The sequence below is a fragment of the Homarus americanus genome, unplaced genomic scaffold (genome assembly GCF_018991925.1).
Source record: "Homarus americanus isolate GMGI-L3 unplaced genomic scaffold, GMGI_Hamer_2.0 scaffold34360, whole genome shotgun sequence".
NCBI classification, from domain to species: domain Eukaryota; kingdom Metazoa; phylum Arthropoda; class Malacostraca; order Decapoda; family Nephropidae; genus Homarus; species Homarus americanus.
The window spans coordinates 10,001,007-10,025,357 of NW_024739403.1; the positions used below are offsets into that span (position 1 = coordinate 10,001,007).

At 42.4% G+C, this 24,351-nt stretch overlaps 1 protein-coding gene across 1 annotated transcript in view; it reads left to right on the plus strand.

Annotated features, from left to right (window-relative positions):
* LOC121874642 (poly [ADP-ribose] polymerase 2-like) overlaps positions 1-24,351 on the plus strand; it is a 60,212-nt gene that overhangs the window by 15,266 nt on the left and 20,595 nt on the right. Inside the window, exon 4 of the mRNA XM_042378871.1 lies at positions 1,015-1,253. Coding sequence (XP_042234805.1) covers positions 1,015-1,253 — 239 coding nt within the window. The remainder of the gene's footprint in view (positions 1-1,014; positions 1,254-24,351) is intronic.

The window sequence follows — 24,351 nt, forward strand, 5'->3', positions numbered from 1 at the left end:
TACATAAACTTTTTAGTGTATCAAGTACCAACCCTGCTCACCCACAATTACACAAAATATCTTACTAACACACGAGTTGAGGGTAACATGCCTAAAACATATTTCACTATGCCCAACAACGCACCACTGTACATTACGCCATGCATAACAAAATGTTATGTAACGTAGTGTAGAAGGAATACAACTTTGTTCATTTATACTTATATTTGTCAGAATCTCCCTAAATTACTTCAGCTTTCGTGTTTATTCAAGACATCTTCAGGTCCTGAGACCCACTAATCCCCTACCCAAGAAAGGGTAACCTGACATTCCATCAGAAGGTCAGTAATATGAGACCACTAATCCCCCACCCTACCTCCACCTGACATTGCATCAGGTCAGGTACATGAGACCCACTAATCCCCCACAGTTCCACGAGAGTGGAAATTACTAGTCTTTGCTGTAACACAGTTTCATTCACGCCCATATCATATAGAATTTTAATTTTCAAATATATTTATTTTACAAACTTTTAGATAAACTATTCTGGATTATTATAGTAAACATATGGAGTTTCTAACTTAATTATAACTGCATTTACGGACTCCGGTAGTTTAGACTCGAGGAAAACATCCCCAGCACCCAGAAACTTTCTGCAAAAGTGGGCTAGTGTCTGTGTGTGCAAGATGTCTAGTTTAGACACTCGGAAATTTTTCCCAGTAATCGGAAAATATTCTGGGGATACGGAATTTTTATGGGTTTGAGAAAGTTGTCTGGTTAGCCGGAAATCTCATCCCCGGAAGTGCTCTGTACCAATTGTTCTGGCTAACGGGGATATCACTGTATTTTTAATTCTGGAGTTGGGTTAGGTAGAATTTAGCCTACTGGAGACAGCAAGTGGGGGATTCTTTATCTTACGTGAGACAGCAATTTCACATATAGGCTTTTTAGCTATTTTTCAGAAAAAAAAATGCCTCTTATATGCCATAAAATACAGTAAATTGAAATTACATAATGATTATTTTTTGACTGCAGGTTGAGTGCAAGTTGGAAATCAGAGTACGAGCTTTAATTGAGCTAATTTGTGATGTGCGTGCAATGGAGGCAACTGTTGTAGAGATGAAGTATGATGCAAAGAAGGCTCCTCTTGGAAAACTTACCACAGAGCAAATCAAAGCTGGCTATTTGGCACTCAAGCGTATAGATGATCTAACTAAAAGTGGAAATTACAAACAAATGGAATTAGTGCATGCTTGCAATGATTTCTATACCAGGTTAGTTTTTATATTTTTTTGTTAACTATAGTTTGCTCTTGTTTGAAACTATTTGCTTATACATCATTCAGCTGTCTTCTTTTATTCTCTCTATTTATTGATATTTTCCTTGGAAGGCAACTTCTCAGATTGCAGATAGGATTTTTATTTGTGCTGTAAGACTGCCCTTGTCACTTTCCTACTCATCATTCAGTAATTTACCGTAATATTTTCTCTGGGTACTCTTGATTTCCTCGTTATCAACAACCACTTTATCGTGGTCATTTCTCACACACTGCTCACCAACTTTTTTGTCTCGACCCACTATTATTTGTCTGGCTATTCTGAAAACATCTCATGCTTTTGCACTTCAATGTACTGTACCTGCAAATGTGCCCTGTTTATGTTGATCCTTTATTTTGGCCCAGCATTTGCCACACTATCCCTCTTACTGGATGTTTCCTGCCTTCTTTACTCGGCACTAAATGCTTCTCGTACATTCTGATCCTTCAACTTCCACACTCTCCTTCTGGAACATACACTTTCCTCCTTTCTTTGTACCTTTTAAGCAACATGTCACACTACAGTAAAAGTCTAAAAATCCGGACCACCCGAGAATCCGGACTTTTCGAAAACTAATTTTTTTTTTTTGCGGGTTTTTGTGTGTATGTGCGCATGCGTGAGCGCCACAGCTGCACAGCGACAACAAGCGACCACGTGGTTGCCACTTTAAAACGAGCAATCAAACTGTGACAACATACCGTATATACTCGTCTATAACCTCCCCTCGTTTATAGGTCGACCCTGAGTTTTTGACCAAGAAATCGTTAATTTATGATATTCCTCGTTTATAGTTCGACCCATGTTTTTGAGGGTAATGGAATAACAAAACCTTCAGTAAAAACGCTCTACGCCCTATAAACTGAGGCTCGCCGTGCCTGAAACACGAGTGCCGAAGGCAAATTGTTTACCATTTATTATTACGACATTTTACACTGAAACGTGGGTAGTTTCAACAAAAATATTGTATATTTCCATTCAAGTATTTATTCAAGTCAATTAGGAGGGAATATTATTGAAATACAACAGGTTTTTAACTAAACCATTCGAAAAGCGATTACGGTAACATCTTTTGAACGAAAGAAAGCGAAAGTCATTGTTTTCGTCACGATTTTATCCTGCTTTCCACTGTAATACGTACGTAATTTCAGCAAAAATATTTCATTTCCGTGAATGTATTATATCAAGCACAGTATGAATAGAATATCATTGTAATATAACAGAATTTTAACTGAAAACTATTAAAAAAACGAGTAACATCTCAAGAACATCGGAAGCTTAGGTAAAGTCTTTTGTTTTCTTCATGTATTTTATCCTATTTTACATTGAAATACATCACGTTTCAGCTAAACTACTACAGTATTTATTTCCGAGAATATATTCATTCAGGCGCAGTTTAGGTAAAACATACATGTGATGTAATCGTTTTTTTAACTGAGAACGATTCGAAAAACACTTACCCTCTAGCCCTGTTCAAGGAAAGGACTGGGAGAAGCTGTTTGGTGCTGCAGACGATGACAAGGAAAACGATTTTGATGGATTTTAATGAAAATATTCAGAAATATGGTATCGTATTATTTATTCAAGTCAATTAGGATATAATATTATCGTACTACAACAGTTTTTTAACTGAAAACTTTTCGAAAAGCGATTACGGTAACATCTTTTGAACGAAAGAAAGCGAAAGTCATTGTTTTCGTCACGATTTTATCCCACTTTCCACTGTAATACGTACGTCATTTCAGCAAAAATATTACATTTCCGTGAGTGCATTATATCAAGCACAGTATGAATAGAATACCATTGTAATATAACAATATATTGAGTCCTACTCTTTCCATTTACAGAGTACTGTACAAGCCCATAATAATGGCTCCTAAAGTAGATAAACTTCGTTGTGTGAAGAGAAAGAAGAACACGTTGAAATTGAGTGACAAACTTGAAATAATTAAGAAACTAGAACGTGGTGTGAGCAATACTGTTCTAATGGAAACATACGACATTGGAAAGTCTTCAATTTATGATATAAAAAAGGCAAAGAATAAAATTCTAGAATTCACAGCTTTTTCATTAAAAATTCTCGTTTTGATAAATGAAGCATGCTATATTTGCTAATGAATAAACTATCAAAATGTACTTGTTCATCTCTTCTTTATTCCTCCTGAAATTTGAATTTTAAAAGTACTGCCTGAGAATCCGGAAAATCCGAAAATCCGAACCGACCCAATGCCCAAGCAGTCCGGATTTTTGGACTTCTACTGTATAGCAGTCTGTGCTGCAAGGCACATTCTTCCCCTGATATGACATTTATATTCCTAACAAGCTTCCTATCTGATTTCCTTATGAGAAAATAATCAATCTGTGTTTTTATTCCACCAGAATCATACATAATCAGTCTTCTCACTCTCTTAAAAAATTGTTGCATTCAACCATACTCATTTTATCTCCAAACTCAAGCAGTCTTTCTCCTTCCACATTTCTTGCACCGTAGCCTCAGTGTGTTCACAGACATAACCGTTTAGGTTGCGATCCAGTAATACAAGTTCTTTCATCCAGCTCCATCACTACACACATCATCTCATCCTTCCTTAATTTCCTCATGAAGTCCAACTTGTGGAGCATAAGCAGATTTGACATTCATTAGATCCTTTTGTACAAACAGCCTCACAGCCATATGTCTCACATTTTAACACTTTCTCCACTCACTTTTCAGTGATCAAGGTCCTACACCACCTGTTCCAGATTCACTCCCCTACCAATATATCTTGTATTGATCATTCTTACTAGGGATCATCCTTGCTGAGACACCTTTCCACCTCCTCCTCAATGGGAGCCACCTTGCTGCTGTGGAGGGAGGGGGGTGCGAGTCACGATGAGCCGTACCAGAGAGGGGCTTGGCCGCTCTTCTTTCCCTCCTCGGAAGGAGAGGAAGGGTTTTCCAAACTGGGTGGGTCACCGGGGAGGATCATACATTCAGGATCCAGTGCATGCCCAGTACTTGCCAACAGTGCATAACAGAGACATGACCGACCGGTGAACAGAAATAAAGTCTCTGATATTTCACGTTAATTAACATGTCTCCTGTGAGCTATTGTGGTATGGCAAACTATTGCGGGCCTAGAAGCTGTTAGGTAGATGCATAACCCACTGCCTCTCAGATCACCCTGGGCTGTTAATCCAAGGTCGACTGGTGTGGTGAACTACCGGGTCTGGTTACCTATCGTGGTGCCAACTGTCCGGGTACTCTCGTGAAGGGTCAACTGTCATGACTGAACATAACATGTAGTTGGTATAACAAACGTATATATTATTTATTATAATAATTCTTTAATTATTTTTGTAAAGGAAAGTTAGTGGAAAATTAATATAACAGTAATTTACATATACGTAGATGATTTTATAGTATAAACTGCAATCAATATACATATTAGAAAAAAATATAAAATTTTGTGATAGAAAATCACAGGAGTACAACAGTGCGTTAAAGAAAAGGGATTGCAATTTCCTGACGGAGAGAGAGAGATAGAGAGAGAGAGAGAGAGAGAGAGAGAGAGAGAGAGAGAGAGAGAGAGAGAGAGAGAGAGAGAGAGAGAGAGAGAGAGAGAGAGAGAGAGAGAGAGAGAGAGAGAGAGAGAGAGTTGTTTCAATGGGTTTTTGGGTAATTGATTCACTTACTTTGAGGTGTGTATGTAGAAGGCTCCTGGATGATGATGATGTTGAGAATTAGAATGGGGGTGGAGGAGAAGGGAGAAGAGAAGGCAATGGGGTGGAAGAGAAGTCACCCCATGGTGCCATTTCACCCATAAAATTTTAGTTCTCTTGGTGTATTTCAACATTATTTTCTTTAAATCAACACTGCACTGCATTATATATTGCCAATATGTAAAATAAATTTCAAAATGACCAATAATTTGTTTGCAAACACAGAAAAAAAGCATTTAGTTGAAGAGAGTCTCAAGCAAGATGTTACCTCCACTGAAAAGACACAAAGACTGACGCCTGTATGGTGTGTTGAGAGGCTGGATGGCGCGCATAAAACTAGTTTCATAACCTTCAATTATGTTCAATAATTGTTAAAATGACAAAAAAAATTTATATTAAACTTTTAGAATTATTGAATAGTATAAACTTCTTGATATTTGCTAAAATGGTAAGGAATTTAAGCCCTAGAACCGATTACTGTATTGGCGGACTAATACTACAGCTGGTGGACCGCCAAATGCAAGTGAAAACATATTCAGGTTGGCTCGTAAGAAACTCATTAATCGAGGGATTGCTCGTTAACCGAAGTTAAGAATCTTATGGAAGGTAACTCGTTAACAGAAATCTCGTTAACCGAGGCGCTCGTTAACCGAGGGGCCACTGTACTTTTTTTTTTTTTCAAAGTGGCCTCCAGCTTCCCCCAATAACCACTCCTTCGCTGCCATTTTATTACCTTAAAATTAACTATCCTAATACATAAATAGCTACCCTAGCTGTGTTGAGTTAGTTGAACCGCAGATCTATGCGGCATTCAGTGACTGTTGCCTCAAAGTCGATATCTGCGACTGTTGTTGGCGTTGGGGCCGATGCTCTTGTTCCCCTGAGTCAGAGCAATGCAGACCTAAGCAGAAAGAAGGACAATCTACATCTCAACCAGGCTGTAACATAACTTCTGGGTTGTTGCTTGGTTCAGATAGCACCTCCGCGCGTCTGGCGTAGAAGTATCTTGCACTTGGTCTCATCCCACCAGATGTGAACACCAGAGGAGTGAAGCTGCCCTGATCGACATTCTGAATTCTCTCCCCATATGCCCTAATCTTGTCGTTCTCGTTCCACCTGTGTGCAGCACCGAGAGCTAGGTAGTGGTGACATGTGGCCATGGGGTAAAAAATCCTTATGTTGGAGAAGGTTCGCTGTCCCCGTGTCCAGAATCCTCGAGCACTGACATCCACATGAGCTTCGTTGGATGTGTTTGAAGTCCTGTGACGGAGGGTCTCTCCGTCCAATGGAAGGAAGGGGGGGTTCCAACATGATGTCGTGGCAGATTTCCCTCAGTAGATTTGCTGTTAGATCCCTTACTTGGTCATGCCTCATGCATACGAAGCCCCCTTTCTTGCACACCATGGCGTGGTCGATGACATCAGATGAGCCGCACACGCATTGGGAGGCCAAAACTTCTACTGGCCTACCGTACCTTAGAGCAATGACACCTGTGAATTCTTGTTAATTAAGGATGAAGCCTTTTGCCCTTATCAGTAACGTTGTTAACCAGTTCGAGGCGTCCACCTCCTGCGCTATAGCTACCTTCTTTTCAAGTTCTCTGGCAATTGCTGCAACAGTTGTTGCAGTTTATCACTTTGGGTGTGCTGCCGCTCTGTTGTAACGGACCGTCGATTCTTGTTTAATTCGTTGGTATCCACCTGACTTGCTGCATTCTGAGCTATTATGTGCTCAGTGAGAGCTGACGTGAGCTTGACAGAGTTATGATATTCTGTAGCGGCAAGCTCCACTGGATTAGTCAATCCCATTCCTCCTAGTCTCGGTGATAGTGCAAGGAGTGACCCTTCTACTAGGGTTAAGTAAGGGTTTTTCAATAGTGTTGGGATACAAGCGACATTGATGGCTTCTTCCAGAAGGCGGAGGAGGGGTCCGATATCAGGGATAGTGCGCATCAGGTAATTCCAGCGATGCTTGACTCCATGGGTGAATGTCGCAAAAGCTGCATGTGGCTCTGTTTTAGCATTATCAGACAGAGCTTGGATTTCCTTCACCCACTCATGAACTTTTCCCGTTACGTACTTGGTCTTGTAGTCCTTCGTGCCAATTACCGAACCAAGACGTCTTTGGCCATCTTCTGTTATTTTTACCCCGCTTCCACCGAACACCTCCATTGCTCGTTCATAGTGTTCTGGCTTCACAATGAGGAAGGACTTGCTGCCGTTTGAATGGTACCCTATTTGTGGACCGAGTGATATTACCAGGTGTTACGAACCCCTCCACCCAGCACTACGAACCACGCCATCTATTGTCTTGATCTACCTACCCAGCACCACGAGCAACGCCATCTAGGGACGAGACACGAGTATGACTCGTCTTAGTTACCACTCCGGGGTTTCTCTTCTCCATATCCTGGTTGTTGCGTCACCTCCTCAAAGTCTTCTTTGTCAGCTCCAATTCGAGGAGAGAGCACTTGGCTCTGGGAAGTGACCACAGGATCATCTATCCTCTAAACCTACGGACAGTGACTACCTACCGTCTTCTACAATACTCAGCTTTACTCGTCAGCCATCTCAGCTCCTCACTTAAGTACTTTTATCTTGTATTGCCTCCCCCACGTCCACTTGCTTCAAAATGGTTTATGTTGTATTAATATGTATATACTGTTAATGTTTAGGTTAAGTTTGGTTAAGGGTAATTTATAAGCTGAATATTTTGTTAAGGGATTTATGGTACTTTATTATACACAACGAAAACTCGCATCCTTTGTCTACCCTTTTATAGTCCGATTGTCTTTGTTTTGTTTTTTTGTTACCTGTTGGGATCTGGGTAGACGTATAACTATATTCTAAATCCCCAACTCGTAACACAGGTCACACCACTTTTTGATATCCTCCATTTTTCCTGCTCCTGTAAGGTCATCAGCGTACGCCACTTGCTTGACCTTGGTTGTTTCATATTTTATTGTATGTTGGAGCACAGGCAGGCCTAGTGCGTACATTGCCATGACGACAAGGTCCCCCTGCATTGTTCCCTCAGTTGACTGTATGGTGGTGTCTCCTCTTGGGCCTTGAAGCTTGTTATATAGAGGTCTGATGGGTTCCTATAGGTGTTTTCAACATTGAAAAGCTTGGACACTTGATTTTGATGTTGTGTAGTGTAGCCTTGCGATTGATTTTGTTGAATGCATTGGAAGCGTTGACTAGAAGTACTGCCTCTCAATCACGCTGCTCAAATATCTTTCTCATGGCTTGAATGGCAGCTTCCCCTCCAGCATGATGACCAGCACACACTTGCAGGTTTCCTGCAACTGCCTTGACATCATCATTTACCACCTACGTTATGCATTTTCCAATGATCCGCTTTAGCACTTCCCCCACTCCTATAGGCCTACATCCTGGATTTTTATCCAAGAGAATGAGGTGGCAGGCTGTCAGAGCATGGAGGTGGTGGCACCATGAGGTTGCTAGCTTTCTTGCAAGGGCAGCGATGGCATTGGAGAGATCACTTGCTACGACACCAAACTTGTTAATGCTGAGGATGACTCTCCAACAGTTTGCATCCAGACCTGAAGGGCCAACCCCTCCCAGAGTTTTCAATGCTTTTTTCCACACCATCCCTCCTGTTATTTTTTCGAACAGGACAGCATTAGGAGGGATATAGGTTCCCTGGAACCTGATGCCTTTCTCTTCACTTGCAGGGAGATGGTTTTCCTTCAGTTGTTGTAATGTCTCTGTTTATTGGCAGAACACCACCGGAAAATTCCTCTGAGAGATCTTACTGCCAAGGACACTTTTCCTTCACACATCTTGTTACCCAATTTTCTGGCAACATCCTCGGTGTTTTGCTTTCCATCTCCTATAAATTTTAGACCCTCCTGCAGTGTTCTTGCTTCGCATAGGAGATCATCAAGGGCACCCTTTCTGCCACATTGTCAATTTCCTATTCATTGCTGCCACATTTTCTTTGAACTTCGACCTTGTGTGTGTCCTCTGACAGAATAGATGGGGCATTATAACCAGTATCTGAAAAGCTAATGGGGCCAGGGGGCTGTTGTGAGTGTAATTGTTTATGAGGCAAGTCATCTCCCTGATCATTTCTTTGGTGGCCGCACACTTGGGTGGTTCAAAGAGATTAACTGGTGACCACCTGACCACTTCTGAGTACACTTCTTTGACCCACTTCTCTGCATCGTCCCAACATGCCGTTCCAATTTGTTGACTGTATGTCATTCACCTCATGAACAGTATTTTCCGACTGATTGGGTTCACTACTATCGTCTGACATGTCGTCATCAGGTGATGGATCTCTGCCATATGTATTTTGACAGCTGGTCCCTTTCCTACAACCCACACATTGTGTGTTACTTCTCACACAAATACAGGTTGTGCATTTCTGATTCCGGCCTGAGCACTGACAAGCACATTTCCCAGCAATGATGTTGTCCTGGGAAGGAGAGGGCAGTGGAAGAGGTAGGTAGTTGTGGTTTGGGAGGGGAGGAGGGGCAGGTCAGTTTTGGTGTACTGACTGACGAGGTGGGGCGGGGCCCGAGCAGAACAGGGCAGGGCAGAGCACGACTGGGCACAGGGTGAGCAGGACCTTTATCACCCATGACCAGTTCGGGTTACAAGCCAAGGCCTACGTGGCACCAACCAACACCAGCGCCACCTGCTATACAGTCTCCGGCTCTCAAATAACTATCACCAATATCCACTCAGGAGGCCTACAGGTGGATGACACTGTGATCACTTGACACGCTACACATTCACAAGTACAATAAGTCCTCACTTAACGTCGTCCCGCTTAACGTTGTTTCGGTACTACGTCGTTGAACTTTAGAGACCAAAAATTTGTTTAACATCCCGGTGATCAGATACTACGTCGTTTTGGGTCGTCACGGACTACTTTCTACGGCGCATCACCCGCTCTCGTCTGGCCGCACTACGCTGTCTAGGCTCTGTGCGCTGCCCTCACTCGCGGAACGTCCCCAAGCCAGTTTCTGTTTTGACTTCACATCATTCGTGTGTGCTTAAGTGTTTTTGCTCCAAAACTGTACTCTAACCATTCGAAATAGCTTCCAAGCTCCCATCAAGTTCTACTGATGCTAGTGTAGTGAAGAGGCAACGTAAGACCATTACCCTTGCTACGAAAATGGATGTATTAACCCAATTTGAAAAAGGGTAACGTGCTGTGGACATAGCCGCTATGCTTCGTCTAACCCCCACAACGGTGCATACTATCCGGACCAACGCTGACAAGATTAAGGTTAGTGCTGGAAGTGGTTCTTCTCTGAGTGCTAAGACGACTCGTACTAGATGCACTGTGATAGAGAAAGTGGAAAAGATGCTGGCAATGTGGATGGAGGACCAACATCAATGCAATGCCCCTGTGAGCCTTATGGTTATCCAGCATAAGGCCAGATCCTTGTTTGACGACATGAAGGAAATAGAGGGTGAAGGGTCGAAGGAAGAGAGCTTTATGGCCAGCTGAGGCTGGTTTCAACGATTTAAGCGTTGGTATAACTTCCACAACATAAAGATGACTGGTGAAGCTGCCAGTTCAGATACGGTTGCTGCCGAGACATTTTCGCCAACGAAGGAGGAGCAAACAACAACAGAGGAGGAGCAAACAACGGCGGAGGAACCCCAGTCAGTGCAGGGAGGAGGAGGAGGCAGCCGCAGAGTCTCAGCGACTCGCCACCCTCCTCTCCCGTCCTCCTCCGCTCCCACTCTCCTCCTCCTTTGCTCCACTACCCACTACATACTCTACCACCTCCACCCATCGGTGAGTACCAATACAAACTTAGTACTGTAGTTCTATATACTATTTTCTAAAGAAATGGCAATGATTTTCTGTATACAGTAGGCTCTCACCAATAACGTTTAATAGGTGCCTGAAAAACACCGTTATTAGCGAAAACGTTATTTGTGTGACATTAAAATACTGTACATGTAAAAAGGGTTTATTGGTGCTGCCGCCACAAGAATTTCACTCATTTTTTCCCCTTGAAGCCTTCCTAACACTTTTTGTTAGCTGAAATAAAAAGAATTGTTATTCAATCATCAAAATAAAGAGTTTGAGTAATATAACACTTAGCTTGGGGGAGTTTTTGAGGTGCTTGGTGTGATGATTGTTCCGTGTCTGAGGGCCTCTAACACTTGCACTGTCTTTCATTCCACAAGCTAACCATTTCACAAGAATTTGCTCTGTTATCACTAACAACCTGTTTCTATCGCCTTTATCATTCATAGCTCGCCTCGCATTTCCATCACTACTGAAATATTTTTAGCCAGCGCAATACTCTTCTTGGTCTCCGCTAAGTTCCTCTTAATATTTCGCACTGTAGACTCAGGACAGTTTAATTTCCTCACTTTAAAAGTTCCCAGTCATTCAGGTGGCAAATCACTCCCTCCACCACCTCCCCTAGCCCCCACAGGCAAAAATGCGGAAGCCATTATTGATCACCGACCCTAACAACCACTGGTTATAGAGGCGAAAATCTCACACGTGGGCGCAGCGTTGTATTCCACTGAGCGTGTGTGAGAGAGAGTGTGAGGCGGAGCGGACAACTACGTCATCAACATGGCGGCAAACAAGCGTTATCATTGATGCGCTCGGACGCTTCCCGCGAAATTTCCGTTATTCAAGAGAATCCAGACGTTATTATCGAAAATGGGTATCTATTGTAACTTACTGTTGTCGAAAACGTTATTGTGGAAGTCGTTATTGGCGAGAACCTACTGTATATAACTTTTTTCATTGGGCAAAGAGAGGCTGGGGAATGTAACTCCCGTATTTTATTTATTTCTTCTGGGGAAAATTGATCCGCTTATAACGTTGTTTTGCATAACGTCACGTTTTCAGGAACGTAATCCCGACGTAAAGCGAGGACGCCCTGTAATAATTCCAGACTACTTTGCTGTCACTCAGAATCAAGTATGACAATCATCCAGCTATGATTCAATTATATGAGTTATTAAGGATGTCACCTACTGTAGGTTGTTGAGTTCTGAGGTGACTAAAGAGGTCGATATGGGACAAGCAGGATTGATCACGGATGTTGCACATGTGAGGGGCTACATCTAGTGCAGGAAGGGCTGCGGTAGTGTCTTTCTGGCGTTGGCGCTTGTCTGCCTCATTACACAGTCTGGCTAAATCGAAAGTATTGACACCTTCTTGTGTGATGAACCTCCAAGCGTTACGGTGTGGAGTAATCATCTCCCAGGTGAGTGGGTCGATTTGGCACTTTTTCAGGTTTGTCTTAAGACTGTAGTTATACCTTTTCAGTTACCCACCAGCGTTACGTTTACTATTCGTTAGGTGACTGTAAAGTAGCTGCTTTGGAAGTCTACTGTCGTCCATGCGGGAAACATGGCCAGTCCAGCATAGTTGTTCGTGGATAATGGTAGCCTCGATGCTCTTACAGATGATGTCAGCAAGAATATTGGCATTTGTTCTTGACTTCCCAGCGAACTAGGAGGATGGAACATAGACTACATTGGTGAAATTTTTAAGTGCCTTGATGTGCCTCCTGTATGTGACCCATGTCTTGCTGCCATATAGCAGGGTAGGGAGGACCACTGCTCGATAGACGTGTAATTTTGTAGATAATTTCATCTCCCTACAGCTGAAGACACGGTTTCGGAGTGTGCCAAAGGCTTGAGATGCACATCTGATCCGCTTCTGCGGTGATGGATAGGTGGGAGCCGAGATACCGAAAGTGGGTAATGTTTGAGAGGGTAGTACCGTTAAGCTGGATGGATGGATGGTGTAGATGTGGCTAAACCAGGGTCAGGCTGAAAGAGAATCTGAGTCCTACGTACATTCACTTCAAGGCCGAAGTGTGCATACACATCTGGGTAAGTGTTCAGGATATACTGTAGGTCACGTTCAGTGTGTGCAACATGGGTGAGGTCATCTGCATACCGAAGTTTAGTAATGGAAGCTGCTGACACCTTTGTTTCTGCCTGGAGTCGTCTTATTTTGAAAGACCCTTCATCCGGGACTCAATGTCCACCCGCCGGCTACATTGACGCTGGCACGAGTATAGAAGGCAGCCAAGAAAATGGAAAAGAGAGTTGGTGCCAGTACACACCCTTGTTTAACACCCGTTTTGTTGGGGAAGAACTCAGATTGGGTGCCATTGTGCAGGACACTGCTGTTCATGCCATCGTGGAGTTGCCTCACAATGGCGATGAATTTTCGTGGCCGGCCAAAACGGCTGAGGGTCCACCAGAGGGCTACCCTGTTGACCAAGTCGAAGGCTTGGTTAGGTTTATGAAAGCCATGTACAGGTCATGACACGGTTCTCTGCACTTTTCCTGTATCTAACAGGCAGCAAAGATCATGTCAGTGGTGCCACGTGATAGTCTAAAGCAGGGGTCACCAAACTTTTTTCACAGCGGGCCGGATAACTGAAAGAATGACGAGCGCGGGCCGCATAATCATTCTGTTCAATACTTGCAAGCCAGAACGAAAGCTCTGGTAACGTCAGAGCGTAGGCGGAGCTACCACGAGCCGGGGAAGGACTTGGGATCCGGCCCGCGGGCCGTAGTTTGGTGACCCCTGGTTTAAAGCCACATTGAGATTCTGGGAGGAAGTCTTCCGCCTCAGGAAGAAGTCTGTTTTGGAAGATTTCGGCAACAATCTTGCCAGCTATGGACAGCAGCGAGATCCCGCTGTAGTTGCCACAGTCTGACCGGTCTCCTTCCTTTTTATAAATATTGACACCTCGTCTTTAAGAGCTTGGGGCATTTCCTCCTTTTCCCATATATTCTCTAGGAGAGAGTGGAGACGGTTTGTTGGCAGAGGTCCTCCTGCTTTATACTCGTTGGCTGGGAATCCATCAGGCCCTGAGGCTTTTTTATTTTTCATATCTTTGATGGCAGTAGTTACCTCATCCAGGGATGGAGGATAGTTGAGGTGGGTCAGCTCTATACGTTGAGGGACCTTCTGGGTAGTCAGGATATCCACATCTGTATTTCAGTTGAGAAGTGAATGGTAGTGCTCTTTCAAGCACTGAAGGAGACCTTCAACATCTTTAATTATGGAGTTACCGTCGGTTGAGTGATTGACCCATAAAAGGTTTCAGTGGAATTGAAAAAATCACGGATGTTGTGCTGATCTACAAATATCAGCTTTGGTCCGAGACTGAGGATTGTTCTGCCAGTCAGTTAAAGCAGCACATTTATCATCTTGTTCTGTTCTATTCATTCTATTTTATTCTCCTATATCAGTTGGTAATAATATTGAAGCGGGGTCTTCTCGGATGGGTCCCACTGGTCGGGAAGGTTGTGGACCCCAGGGCCGACCTGATCATCATCAAACTACTAGGGCCTCAACTGATGCCACCGCAGTTGCTGGAGGATCGGCTTTTTTCACACTTCATTTTTCCAACATTCGCGGCCTGAGATCCAATTTGCTTTCCGTGTAGCACCATCTATTAACCTCTTCCCCCAACCTCTTACTACTATCCAAATTTCTATTAACCAAAGCAGCTTCACCCAAACCTTTTCAAGTCTCCAACTACAACCTTAATACCTCTTTCTGTTCTAAGGGAGGTGTATGCTCCTACTGCAACACACGTACACCTATAGCTCGACTCACAGATCTTGAATCTTCATTTTATGATGTCATCTGGCTCAAAATATCTCTACCAACTATGACTATTTATTTTTTGTTTCTTATACTGTTTTCCCAACTTTTCCAACTATTTGGAACTCTGGCTATCTCACTTCTTGCCATGAATAGTTGTTATCCACACATCCCAACACTGAGATCCTCTATCTAGGGGATTTCAGTGTACATCACAGAGAGTGGCTTGGCTCTGCAAGGGATGACCCATGTGGAGCTGAGGCACTCTCTTTTTCCCTACTTATTTATTTCGAACAAATGATCAAACACCCTACATGCGTTCCTGATCGACACGATTAACTTACTAACATTCTTGATTTTTGTTTTACCTTTAACCCCTCTTTATTCATACTTAATTTCTGCCCCCTTAGTGTCTTCTGATCACAACCTTATTTCTATTAAATCAAACTGGGCACGACCACCTTCCCCACCCCCCTCTAAACATCAACTATGGCACCATCGGAGGGCAAACTGACAATCCTTGCGAGAATTCTTCTCCGACTTTCCTTGGGATGAATGTTACTTTTCCACTCGGAATACCTCGGTATGTGCTGACAGTATTGCTGGGGTTAAACAGGGTGGTATGAGTGCATTTATCCCATCTTCTACCATAACTTTCACTTTACAATCATGGTTTGATCGCTCCTGCTCTCTTGCATGCAGGGAGAGAGATAGGGCATATCAAGCTATGAAACTATCTCCTCTTATTACCCACTCCTCTATCATTACTTCTAGGAATGGTTGTAAGGCTATTCTTCGTAGGGCTAAGCGGAACTTTATAAATAGAAAGACCGCTGTCCTGACTAATTGTTTCTCTAGTAAATCCTTCTGGTCCTTAACCAAAAACATTGTAATAACTTCTGCACTCCCTCGTTTCCTCCTCTCTTCTGACCTGATAACTCTATAGCCAACTCTTCCCCTGAGAAAGCCAACCTCTTTGGCACCTTAGACAATTCCAACTCTATCCCTCCTACTGAACCTATGCACTTTCCTTTAATCTCCACTCATAGGGTTGCAGGTGTGTTATCCAGGTTGGATGTGAGTAAGGCGCATGGACCAGACGGAATACCCCCTCATGTTCTGAGGGTGTGTACTGAACCTCTGGCCCCTTTGCTTGCTCACCTCTTTCACCTTTGCTTCAAAACCCAAACTTTTCCTTCTTCTTGGAAGCATGCCTTGGGTCAACCCATTCCGAAGAAGGGTGACCATTCCGACCCCTCTAACTATCGTCCCATTGCCCTAACTTCATCCCTCTCTAAGATTTTCGATACTATCTTGAACTCTCATTTTCTCCGTCACCTTGAATGCCGTTCTCTTTTGTCGGATCACCAGTTAGGTTTTTTTGCCAGGTGAGATCTACTGGTGAGCTGCTTTCCTACTGCACCCATCTTTGGACATCCTCTCTTTGGGATTTTGGGTAAACTTTCGTCGTGGCCCTTGACATCTCTAAAGCATTTGACTGGGTATAGCACAAGTTTGCTTTCTAAACTTCCCTCTTATGGTTTCTCTCCCCCACTTTGTTCTCTAATCTCTAGCTTCCTTGAGAACTGATCCATGGCAGTTTAGTCTTGAGATCGATCTCTTGCTCTTTCTCTACCAATAGTAGTGTCCCACAGGGTTCTGCTCTTTCACCTACTCTCTTCCTTCTCTTTATCAATGATTTACTTCACACTAGTACAACTAATTCTATCCATTCACATGCTGATAATTCTACTCTTCACTCTTCTTCACATTTTCCCCTTCCCCCTAGCTCTCAAACTAGATCTGTTTCTAGAGCTGATATTACATCTATCAAAGCTGATCTGTGCAGCATCTCCGAATGGGGAGGTAGAAACTTTGTTTAATTCAATAGTAATAAAATGCAGTATTTACCAATTACACTTTCCAAATTAGATGATCTCCCACCAATCACATTTCAGGATGCTGTCATTCTGCCAAATTCTAAAATAGATATCCTAGGCCTCACCATTTCCTCTTATATGTCATGGAAGCCACACATCCTCAACATTGCTAAAGCTGCCTCCCGAAAGCTGGGAATTCTGTACAGATGCCGTCGCTACTTCACTCCTGAGCAGCTGCTTCAAGTATACAGTTGTACCCCACTTAACGCGGTCAATTGAACCCAGAGGGTCCCGCGTTAAGTGAAAACCGCGTTAAGTGAATAACAGAACATATGGGATTAATTCCAATAGAACCCAGCCCGACCCCCAAACTCCACTTTTTGACGACAAATAACTATGTTGTAGTAAAAATTCTATCTTAACTTTATGGTGGCATGAAAAACAAGTAATATAGAAGAGGTTAGGCTAGGAAAGATAAAGGTTAACATAGGAAAAATAAAGAATAGGTTAAAAAACGAAAATTTTTGAGGAACACTCACGGTAGTAGAAGAGATGGGTCGGCATACGGGGATGGAGGCTGGTTCCGAGGCAGAGGGCAGATTACTGCCCCTCAGGTGAATCACCATTACTAGGTGAATCACCATTACTAGGTGAATCAATATCACTGTCACTTACAGTTGTTATGGCTTCCCTGACAAATCCCTCAAAATCAACTTCACTATCACTATCACTGGCTTGGGCTGGCTGTGGTGGGTTGCGGGCGAAGAACTCGGTTATGCTTTGCTGACGGCTGGCTTTGATGTTGTCATGATACACCGTGATGTACGGCTCCATAGCCTGCACCAGTCGGGTATGGAAGACGTCATGGCGTTCATCGTCAGTGTCGCGGGAAACGATGGACTTAATTTTTTCTGTTAACTCTATGAGACACTTAATATCACTATGACTTAAACTAGGTTCTTCGGAGAATGACGCACCTTCTTCCTCCTCTTCACTGGCGGGTTCTTCTTCCAACATCTCGTCGGCAGTCACTTCAGGATCTCTGATCACCTCCATGATGTCTTCGTTGGTGGTCTCGGAGAAGCCTTCAGCTGTAATACTGAGCGCAGCTTCTCTGGCAAGGTCCACTGCTACTGCAACAGTCTGAACCTGACCAGTCACAGGTTCACTCCTCCTCTCACCTGGTATGCCATGCAACACATGTCTCCATGCGTGACGAATCGTAGCAATAGTCAGCAGATCCCATGCCTCCACCAAGAAGTCTACAGCTTGTTTGACGTTAAACTTCTTCCAAAATTGTTTGACGAGAAGTTCTTGAGTCGCCGCCTCTTGTTCCTTGTCCTCGTCGCTTTTACTCTCGCTGTCGGTGTCACCCAGCTTACGCAACTCATCCTTGGTGTTGGTAGAGTCGTTCAAGAGCTTGAATTTCTTTGCCGAGTATGCAGCTTTAACATTGCAGATTAACTCCTGGTCCATGGGCTGGATTAATGACGTAGTGTTGGGAGGAAGGAAGACCACTTTTACGTTGGGGTGACGATCCATAAGTAGGGGCGAGTGTCCAGGTGCGTTGTCAAGGAGCAACAAAATATTGAAAGGAACATTCTGTTGCTCGCAGAATTTCTGCACGTCAGGAACAAAACAGTTGTCAAACCAGAAGAGGGACAGAGAAGAGGACATCCACGCCTTACGTGCGGTTAGCCAGTGGACATTAAGCTTGTTCATGTCCATATTCTTGTAGGCGTGCGGCTTGCGGGCTTTGTGAATCACCGATAACTTTGGTTTACAGGTACCGGAGGCATTGGTGGTAAACAGGACGGTGATGCGTTCCTTCTGCATCTTCCGGCCCCTTACCTTGCTCGCAGACTGGACAACGAAGGTCTTGGAAGGTAACTTTTTCCAGAAAAGACCAGATTCGTCCATGTTAAACACCTGGTCGTCACTGTACTGTCCTTCCTCCATAATCTCACGTAAAAACGGAGGAAAATCTCTAGCCGCCGCACGGTCAGCACTCGCTTCCTCACCAACAATGCTGATGTTGGTGACCTTGTTCCTCCTCTTAAACCTATGCAGCCAACCATGGGAAGCATTGAAGGGTTTGGGCTCTGCAATTCCCAGTTTACGTGTCACTGCTGCGTATAGCTCACGTGCGTACTCCTGCACTGAGCGCGTGTCCACCGCCATGTTGCGTCGCGCCTGACGCACCAAATAACTCACCAGCAAAGTTTCCACTTTTGCCAGCACCCTGTTCTGGCAATACCTGATAGATGAAGCACCTGCAGACTTTGTGATCTTCATGTGCTCCTTTATCTTGGCTGCATCCTTCTTTATTGTACGAATCGTAGATTCGTTGACGCCATGCTGGCGCGCGAGATCAACTTGGCGTCTTCCTTTCTCCAAATCTTGAACAATTTGGTACTTCAGCTCGTAGCTTAATGAACGTCGTGTCTTCTTTGGTTTAGTGCCGCTGGGTCCAGGTAAGGAAAGGTTTCTCTCTGGGGGTGGTGGTCCGGCGGAAGCCATTTTACGGAACAATGGATGCGCGTTAACCCGGCGTGGCCTTGAGGGATGAAACTGCCGCGGCTAGGTCAAGCGTCGTCTCTCCTCCCTCCCTCCCTCCCCGGGGTAGTCACGTCATAATACTTTAAGCCAATTACAGCTAGCAGCAGAGGGGGGTAGGGCTGCATGGCCAATCACAGTCCGAGACGTCATATGACGTCAGTGATAACGCAACAAAGACACACACTGCGCAACCTTACCGCGCCGCTTACCCAAGCGGAGGGAGGAGGAGGGAGAGGCAGGCAGGCAGGCGGGCGGGTGGGTGGCGCGTGGTCAAAATCTAAAAATAGCATCCGAGCCGGACACTCACCGCGTATATGTGGAAAAAACCCGCGTTAAGTGAAAGTTCAGCTTTGGCAAGGCACCGCGTATATGCGAAAACGCGTTAAGTGAAAGCGCGTTAAGCGGGGTAAAACTGTATAAGGGATTCATTCGTCCTAACTTGGAATACTCCTCTCATATCTGGGGTGGCTCTTCTTCTGTCTAACTGTTAGATAGGGTGGAATCAAAGGTATTTCGTCTTATTAACTCTCCTCCTATAGTTGTCAATCTTTCTTCTCTGCCACATTGTTGCTTCACTACTCTACTGGAAACGAATGTAAACATAGAACCAATTACTGTATTGGCGGACTAGCCGATCAGCTGATGTGCACAACAAAGTGTGCTTCTCGTAAGGCTGTCGTTAATCAAAGTTTTGTTCTTTAATGGAATTTAAAATCCTTATGGATCTAATTCGTTAACCAAAATTTTGTTAATTGAACCGTTCGTTAATCGAGGGACCACTGTATATGCAAATGGCGACTGTGTTAAACTTTCATTTGGCTTTTATTTACTAGTTTGGTAATACAGTGACCCCTCGTTTAACGAACGCCTCGATTAACGAAATTTCGGTTAACGAACTGCCTTCCATAAGGATCTTCAATTCGGTTAACAAACAAAAATTCGGTTAACGAATTTCTTACAAACCGACCTCAACATGTTTTCGCTTGCACTGGCCGGGCAACCAGCTTTAGTATCAGTCCGCCAATACAGTAATCGGTTTTAGGGCTTAAATTCCTTACTATTTTAGTAAATATCAAGAAGTTTATACTATTCAATAATTTTAAAAGTTTAATATTAACTTTTTTTAGTCATTTTAACAATTACTGAACATAATTGATGGTAAAGAAACTAGTTTCTGGCGTGCCATCCAGCCTGTTAACACACCAGACAGGTGTTAGTCTCTCTCTGTTTTCAGTGGAGGTAACATCTTGCTTGAGACTCTCTTCAACTAAACGCTTTTTTTCTGTGTTTCCAAGCAAATTATTGGTCATTTTGAAATATATTTTACATATTGACAATATATAATGCAGTGCAGTGTTGATTAAAAGAAAATAATCTTGAAATACACCAAGAGAACTAAAATTTTATGGGTGAAATGGTGCCATGGGGTGACTTCTCTTCCACCCCAATGCCTTCTCTTCTTCCTTCTCCTCCACCCCCATTCTTATTCCCATCATCATCATCATCATCCAGGAGCCTTCTACATACACACCTCAAAGTAAGTGAACTTTTCTACCATTTTTGTTGAATTTAGGAAATTTTCGGTGAGCTGGAACCAATTACCCAAAAACCCATTGAAACAATGGTTTCGGTTAACGAACTTTTCGGTTAACGAACGACCTTCTGGAACGGATTGAGTTCGTTAACCGAGGGGTCACTGTACAGTAATACCCCGCTTTACGTGGGTTTTTTTTACGCGTTTCTACATTTACGTGGTTCCCTGCCAGAAAGGGAATTCCCACTTTACGCGGTGCATCTACTCATATACACCGGTGAAGTATAATTTTTTTACATAGCCCATAAAATTCATACAAATTACCCGGGCAGAATATAATTTTCATTGCTGGAATTCTTACAATTTGATGATCATTTTGAATATAAGCTTCATAGATTTTGCATTAGACATACAAATTTTAGATCTAATGCAAGTATTTTGTTTGCTCTGAGCAAATATGTTATCTTTTGTGCAAAATATATGACGTGTATATTCAAAATATTCCTGGTCTTGCAAGGAATCCAGCAATGTCAATTATATTATCCTAACTTTAGTCTGAGGTATTATTTATTACTAAAAATGTAAATATACTGTTATAACCCAAACATTTCTCTGGTAGGGAGGGAGGGAGGGACCCGGGGAGCAGGTGGGAAGAGGGGGGGAGGTGGGGTATTTTGATTGACAGATAGTATTTGGGTAAGTATATTTTGTTTATTTATTGAAGATATTTGTTTTAGCTCATAAAATTCATACAAATTACCCGGCCAGAATATAATTTACATTGCTGGAATTCTTACAATTTGATGATCATTTTGAATATAAGCATCATAGATTTTGCATTAGACATATAAATTTTAGATCTAATGTAAGTATTTTGTTTACTCAGAGCAAATATGTTATCTTTTGTGCAAAATATATGACGTGTATGTTCAAAATATTCTTGGTCTTGCAAGGAATCCAGCAATGTGAACTATATTATCCTAACTTTAATCTGAGGTATTATTTATTACTAAAAATGTAAATATTCTGTTTTCTCCCAAACATTTCTCTGGTAGGGAGGGAAGGTGGGGGGAGGGAGGGAGGGACCGACCGACCAACCAACCCAGCTGGCGTGGTGGGAAGAGGGGGGGGGAGGCAAGGTGGGGTATTTTGATAGACAGATAGTGTCGTGAAGAATATATTTTTTTTTTATTTACTGAAGATATTTGTTTTAGCTCATAAAATTCATACAAATTACCCGGCCATAATATAATTTACATTGCTGGAATTCTTACAATTTGATGATTATTTTGAATATAAACATCATAGATTTTGCATTAGACATACAAATATTAGATCTAATGTAAGTGTTTAGTTTACTCTGAGAAATATGTTATTTTTTGTGCAAAATATATGACATTTATAATCAAAATATTCCTGGTTTTGCAAGGAATCCAGCAATGTCAATTATATTATCCTGACTTTAGTTTGAGGTATTATTTATTACTATACCTTAAAATCTAGTGTTTTCCCCCAAATATTTCTCAGAGAGGGAGGAGCCAGCTAGTGTGAGAAGAGGGGTGGGGGGGGGTTGAGTCCATTATTTGAATGGACATTAACTTGGCGACTGTATTTCTCTATTTCTCTTAAATATTAATTGTGTGTGCGTACCATCATAAAATTAAGATGTTAGTTTTACTAGAACATAGGTATTGCGTCGGGAAAAAGTGGAGTTTGGGGGTCGGCCCAGTCTCTATTTCAATTAATCCCATATGTTATGTTGTTCACCTTACGGCCCGGGTCCGAGGGTTCACTGTACAGTACATTATTTTTTGTTGAAAGTTATTTATTGGTAATATCTTTATTTACTGTTCATATATACGTGTTCTGCATATATTATTTTAAGAAAACTATGGCTACAGTAGGAAAATCCACACAAAAGTTTCCTAAATACTCCCTGGTAAAGGGGTGGTGGTTCTTATATGCCGTAAAATACTGTATGTAAATTATGCTGAGCCATACTTCATAAGTCTGATCATATGAGAATATAATAATGAATGAGAAAAAAACCCTAGTGAATGCAGTAACAAACTACAGTACTTCCCTGACCTTCAGCCTGTTTACACATACAGTGTCTTTTCTCTCGTACTTAGTAGCTTTCATTAGGCCTAAAGTAAATCGGATTATACCACTGTACATTATTCAGTGTGCAGTTGTTCTTTTGATGAGGACATTCATTAGACGGAAATGTATGTGAATTGGAACACATATCATAGCCTAAGTCCTTTTATGCATCTCGAATTACTTAATTTTAGAGAAAAGAAGAAATTGAATGACAGAATACAGTAAAAAAAAATAAAAATTAAAGTTTAACACTTGCATTGAAACCTGGGGCTGGGATGCATGTGTTAGCCCCTGTCAAACAGATAGTAATACACCTTTTCACATATCTGTTGAGACATTGTTACATAACTATTTGACAAATTTCATAACCGAATGGCAGAACACGCATCGATTGACAATCTAAAATAACTGTTCGTTCATGCTAACGGAAATGATTGACATAAGTTATGAAGTTGACAGACGTGAACAATAAACCGACAGTCTACATATAGTTTGAGTAACAATTGGAGAATGACATACCACCAACAGTTATTTTAGATTGTCATTCGATATGTGTTCTGTCAAATAGTTATGTAACAATGTCTCAACGGATATGTGAAAAGGTGTACTTATATAAATGTACATACATTGTTTATATAATTATGTCACTAGTCTATGAGCAGTGAGTAAGTCATTACTGTACACGTGACAATGTTTTTCCACTGTCCACCCCACACCTTGACTGCATGGATCAGCAATTAGTGGCTGGCTTCTGGTAGTCTGTACTCCGTCTCTCACCCACGTCACACTTGTGCTCACAAAGCTTTTTACACATTCTCTTCATCCCTTATTAATGCTCACAGCTCGTAGCGTTAAATTAGTGATATCCTAGTTATTTTGCAATAGACCATTTGGATTTCAAAACTTAACCCATAAACATTTATGAATGTTACTTATACTGCACCTTTATTACTGATTCTAAAGACTTTTCATCAGTGATTACAATAGGCAAATGGAAGGTATCATGAAAATGACGTTGATTTTGATCTTCCACCCAAATCACAAAAAAAATTTCCATATCAAGTATCAATCCACTTTTTTGTTTTGTTATCACAGTTGAGTGCATTGGTGTAGATCCTTTTACATGTTCAAGAATTTTGTGTGATACCTTTCAAAATTTTTCTGATCGTTGACCGACAGAAGCCCAATGCTTTACTAATAACACTGTTTTTTGCCTTTTTCAGAAAATTTTTTTACATCATCTTTCACTTCCATTGTAATTGTTTTCCTTTTCTTGGATGCACTACCATCACTTGCATCAGGTTTACATTTGTGAGCCATGGTGAGGGCCAAAAAAGAGAGTTAATAAGCAAAAAGAATAACAGTTTGCACTTGTTCACACATTACTGTGGTGAGAGTAAGGCGTAGTGATGTTCCCTCAAGGCGTGTGTCTGGGTGACGCACTACTCCCCACCCGCTGTTCTGCCGCGTCGCTATGTCACACAAACTAGTTCTCGGATTCTTAAAATAATTGACCTTATGGGACATTGTTTGTATCGGCGGGTGTTTGTAAGTCAGTTGTTCATAACTCGGGGACCCTTTGTATGCACTGTTTGCAAGTACTGGGCATATACTGGCACCAGAATGTATCTGTACCTGCACCAGTGTTAATCAGGTCTGTTCTTGAATGAGCTCACACAGTGCTGTCACA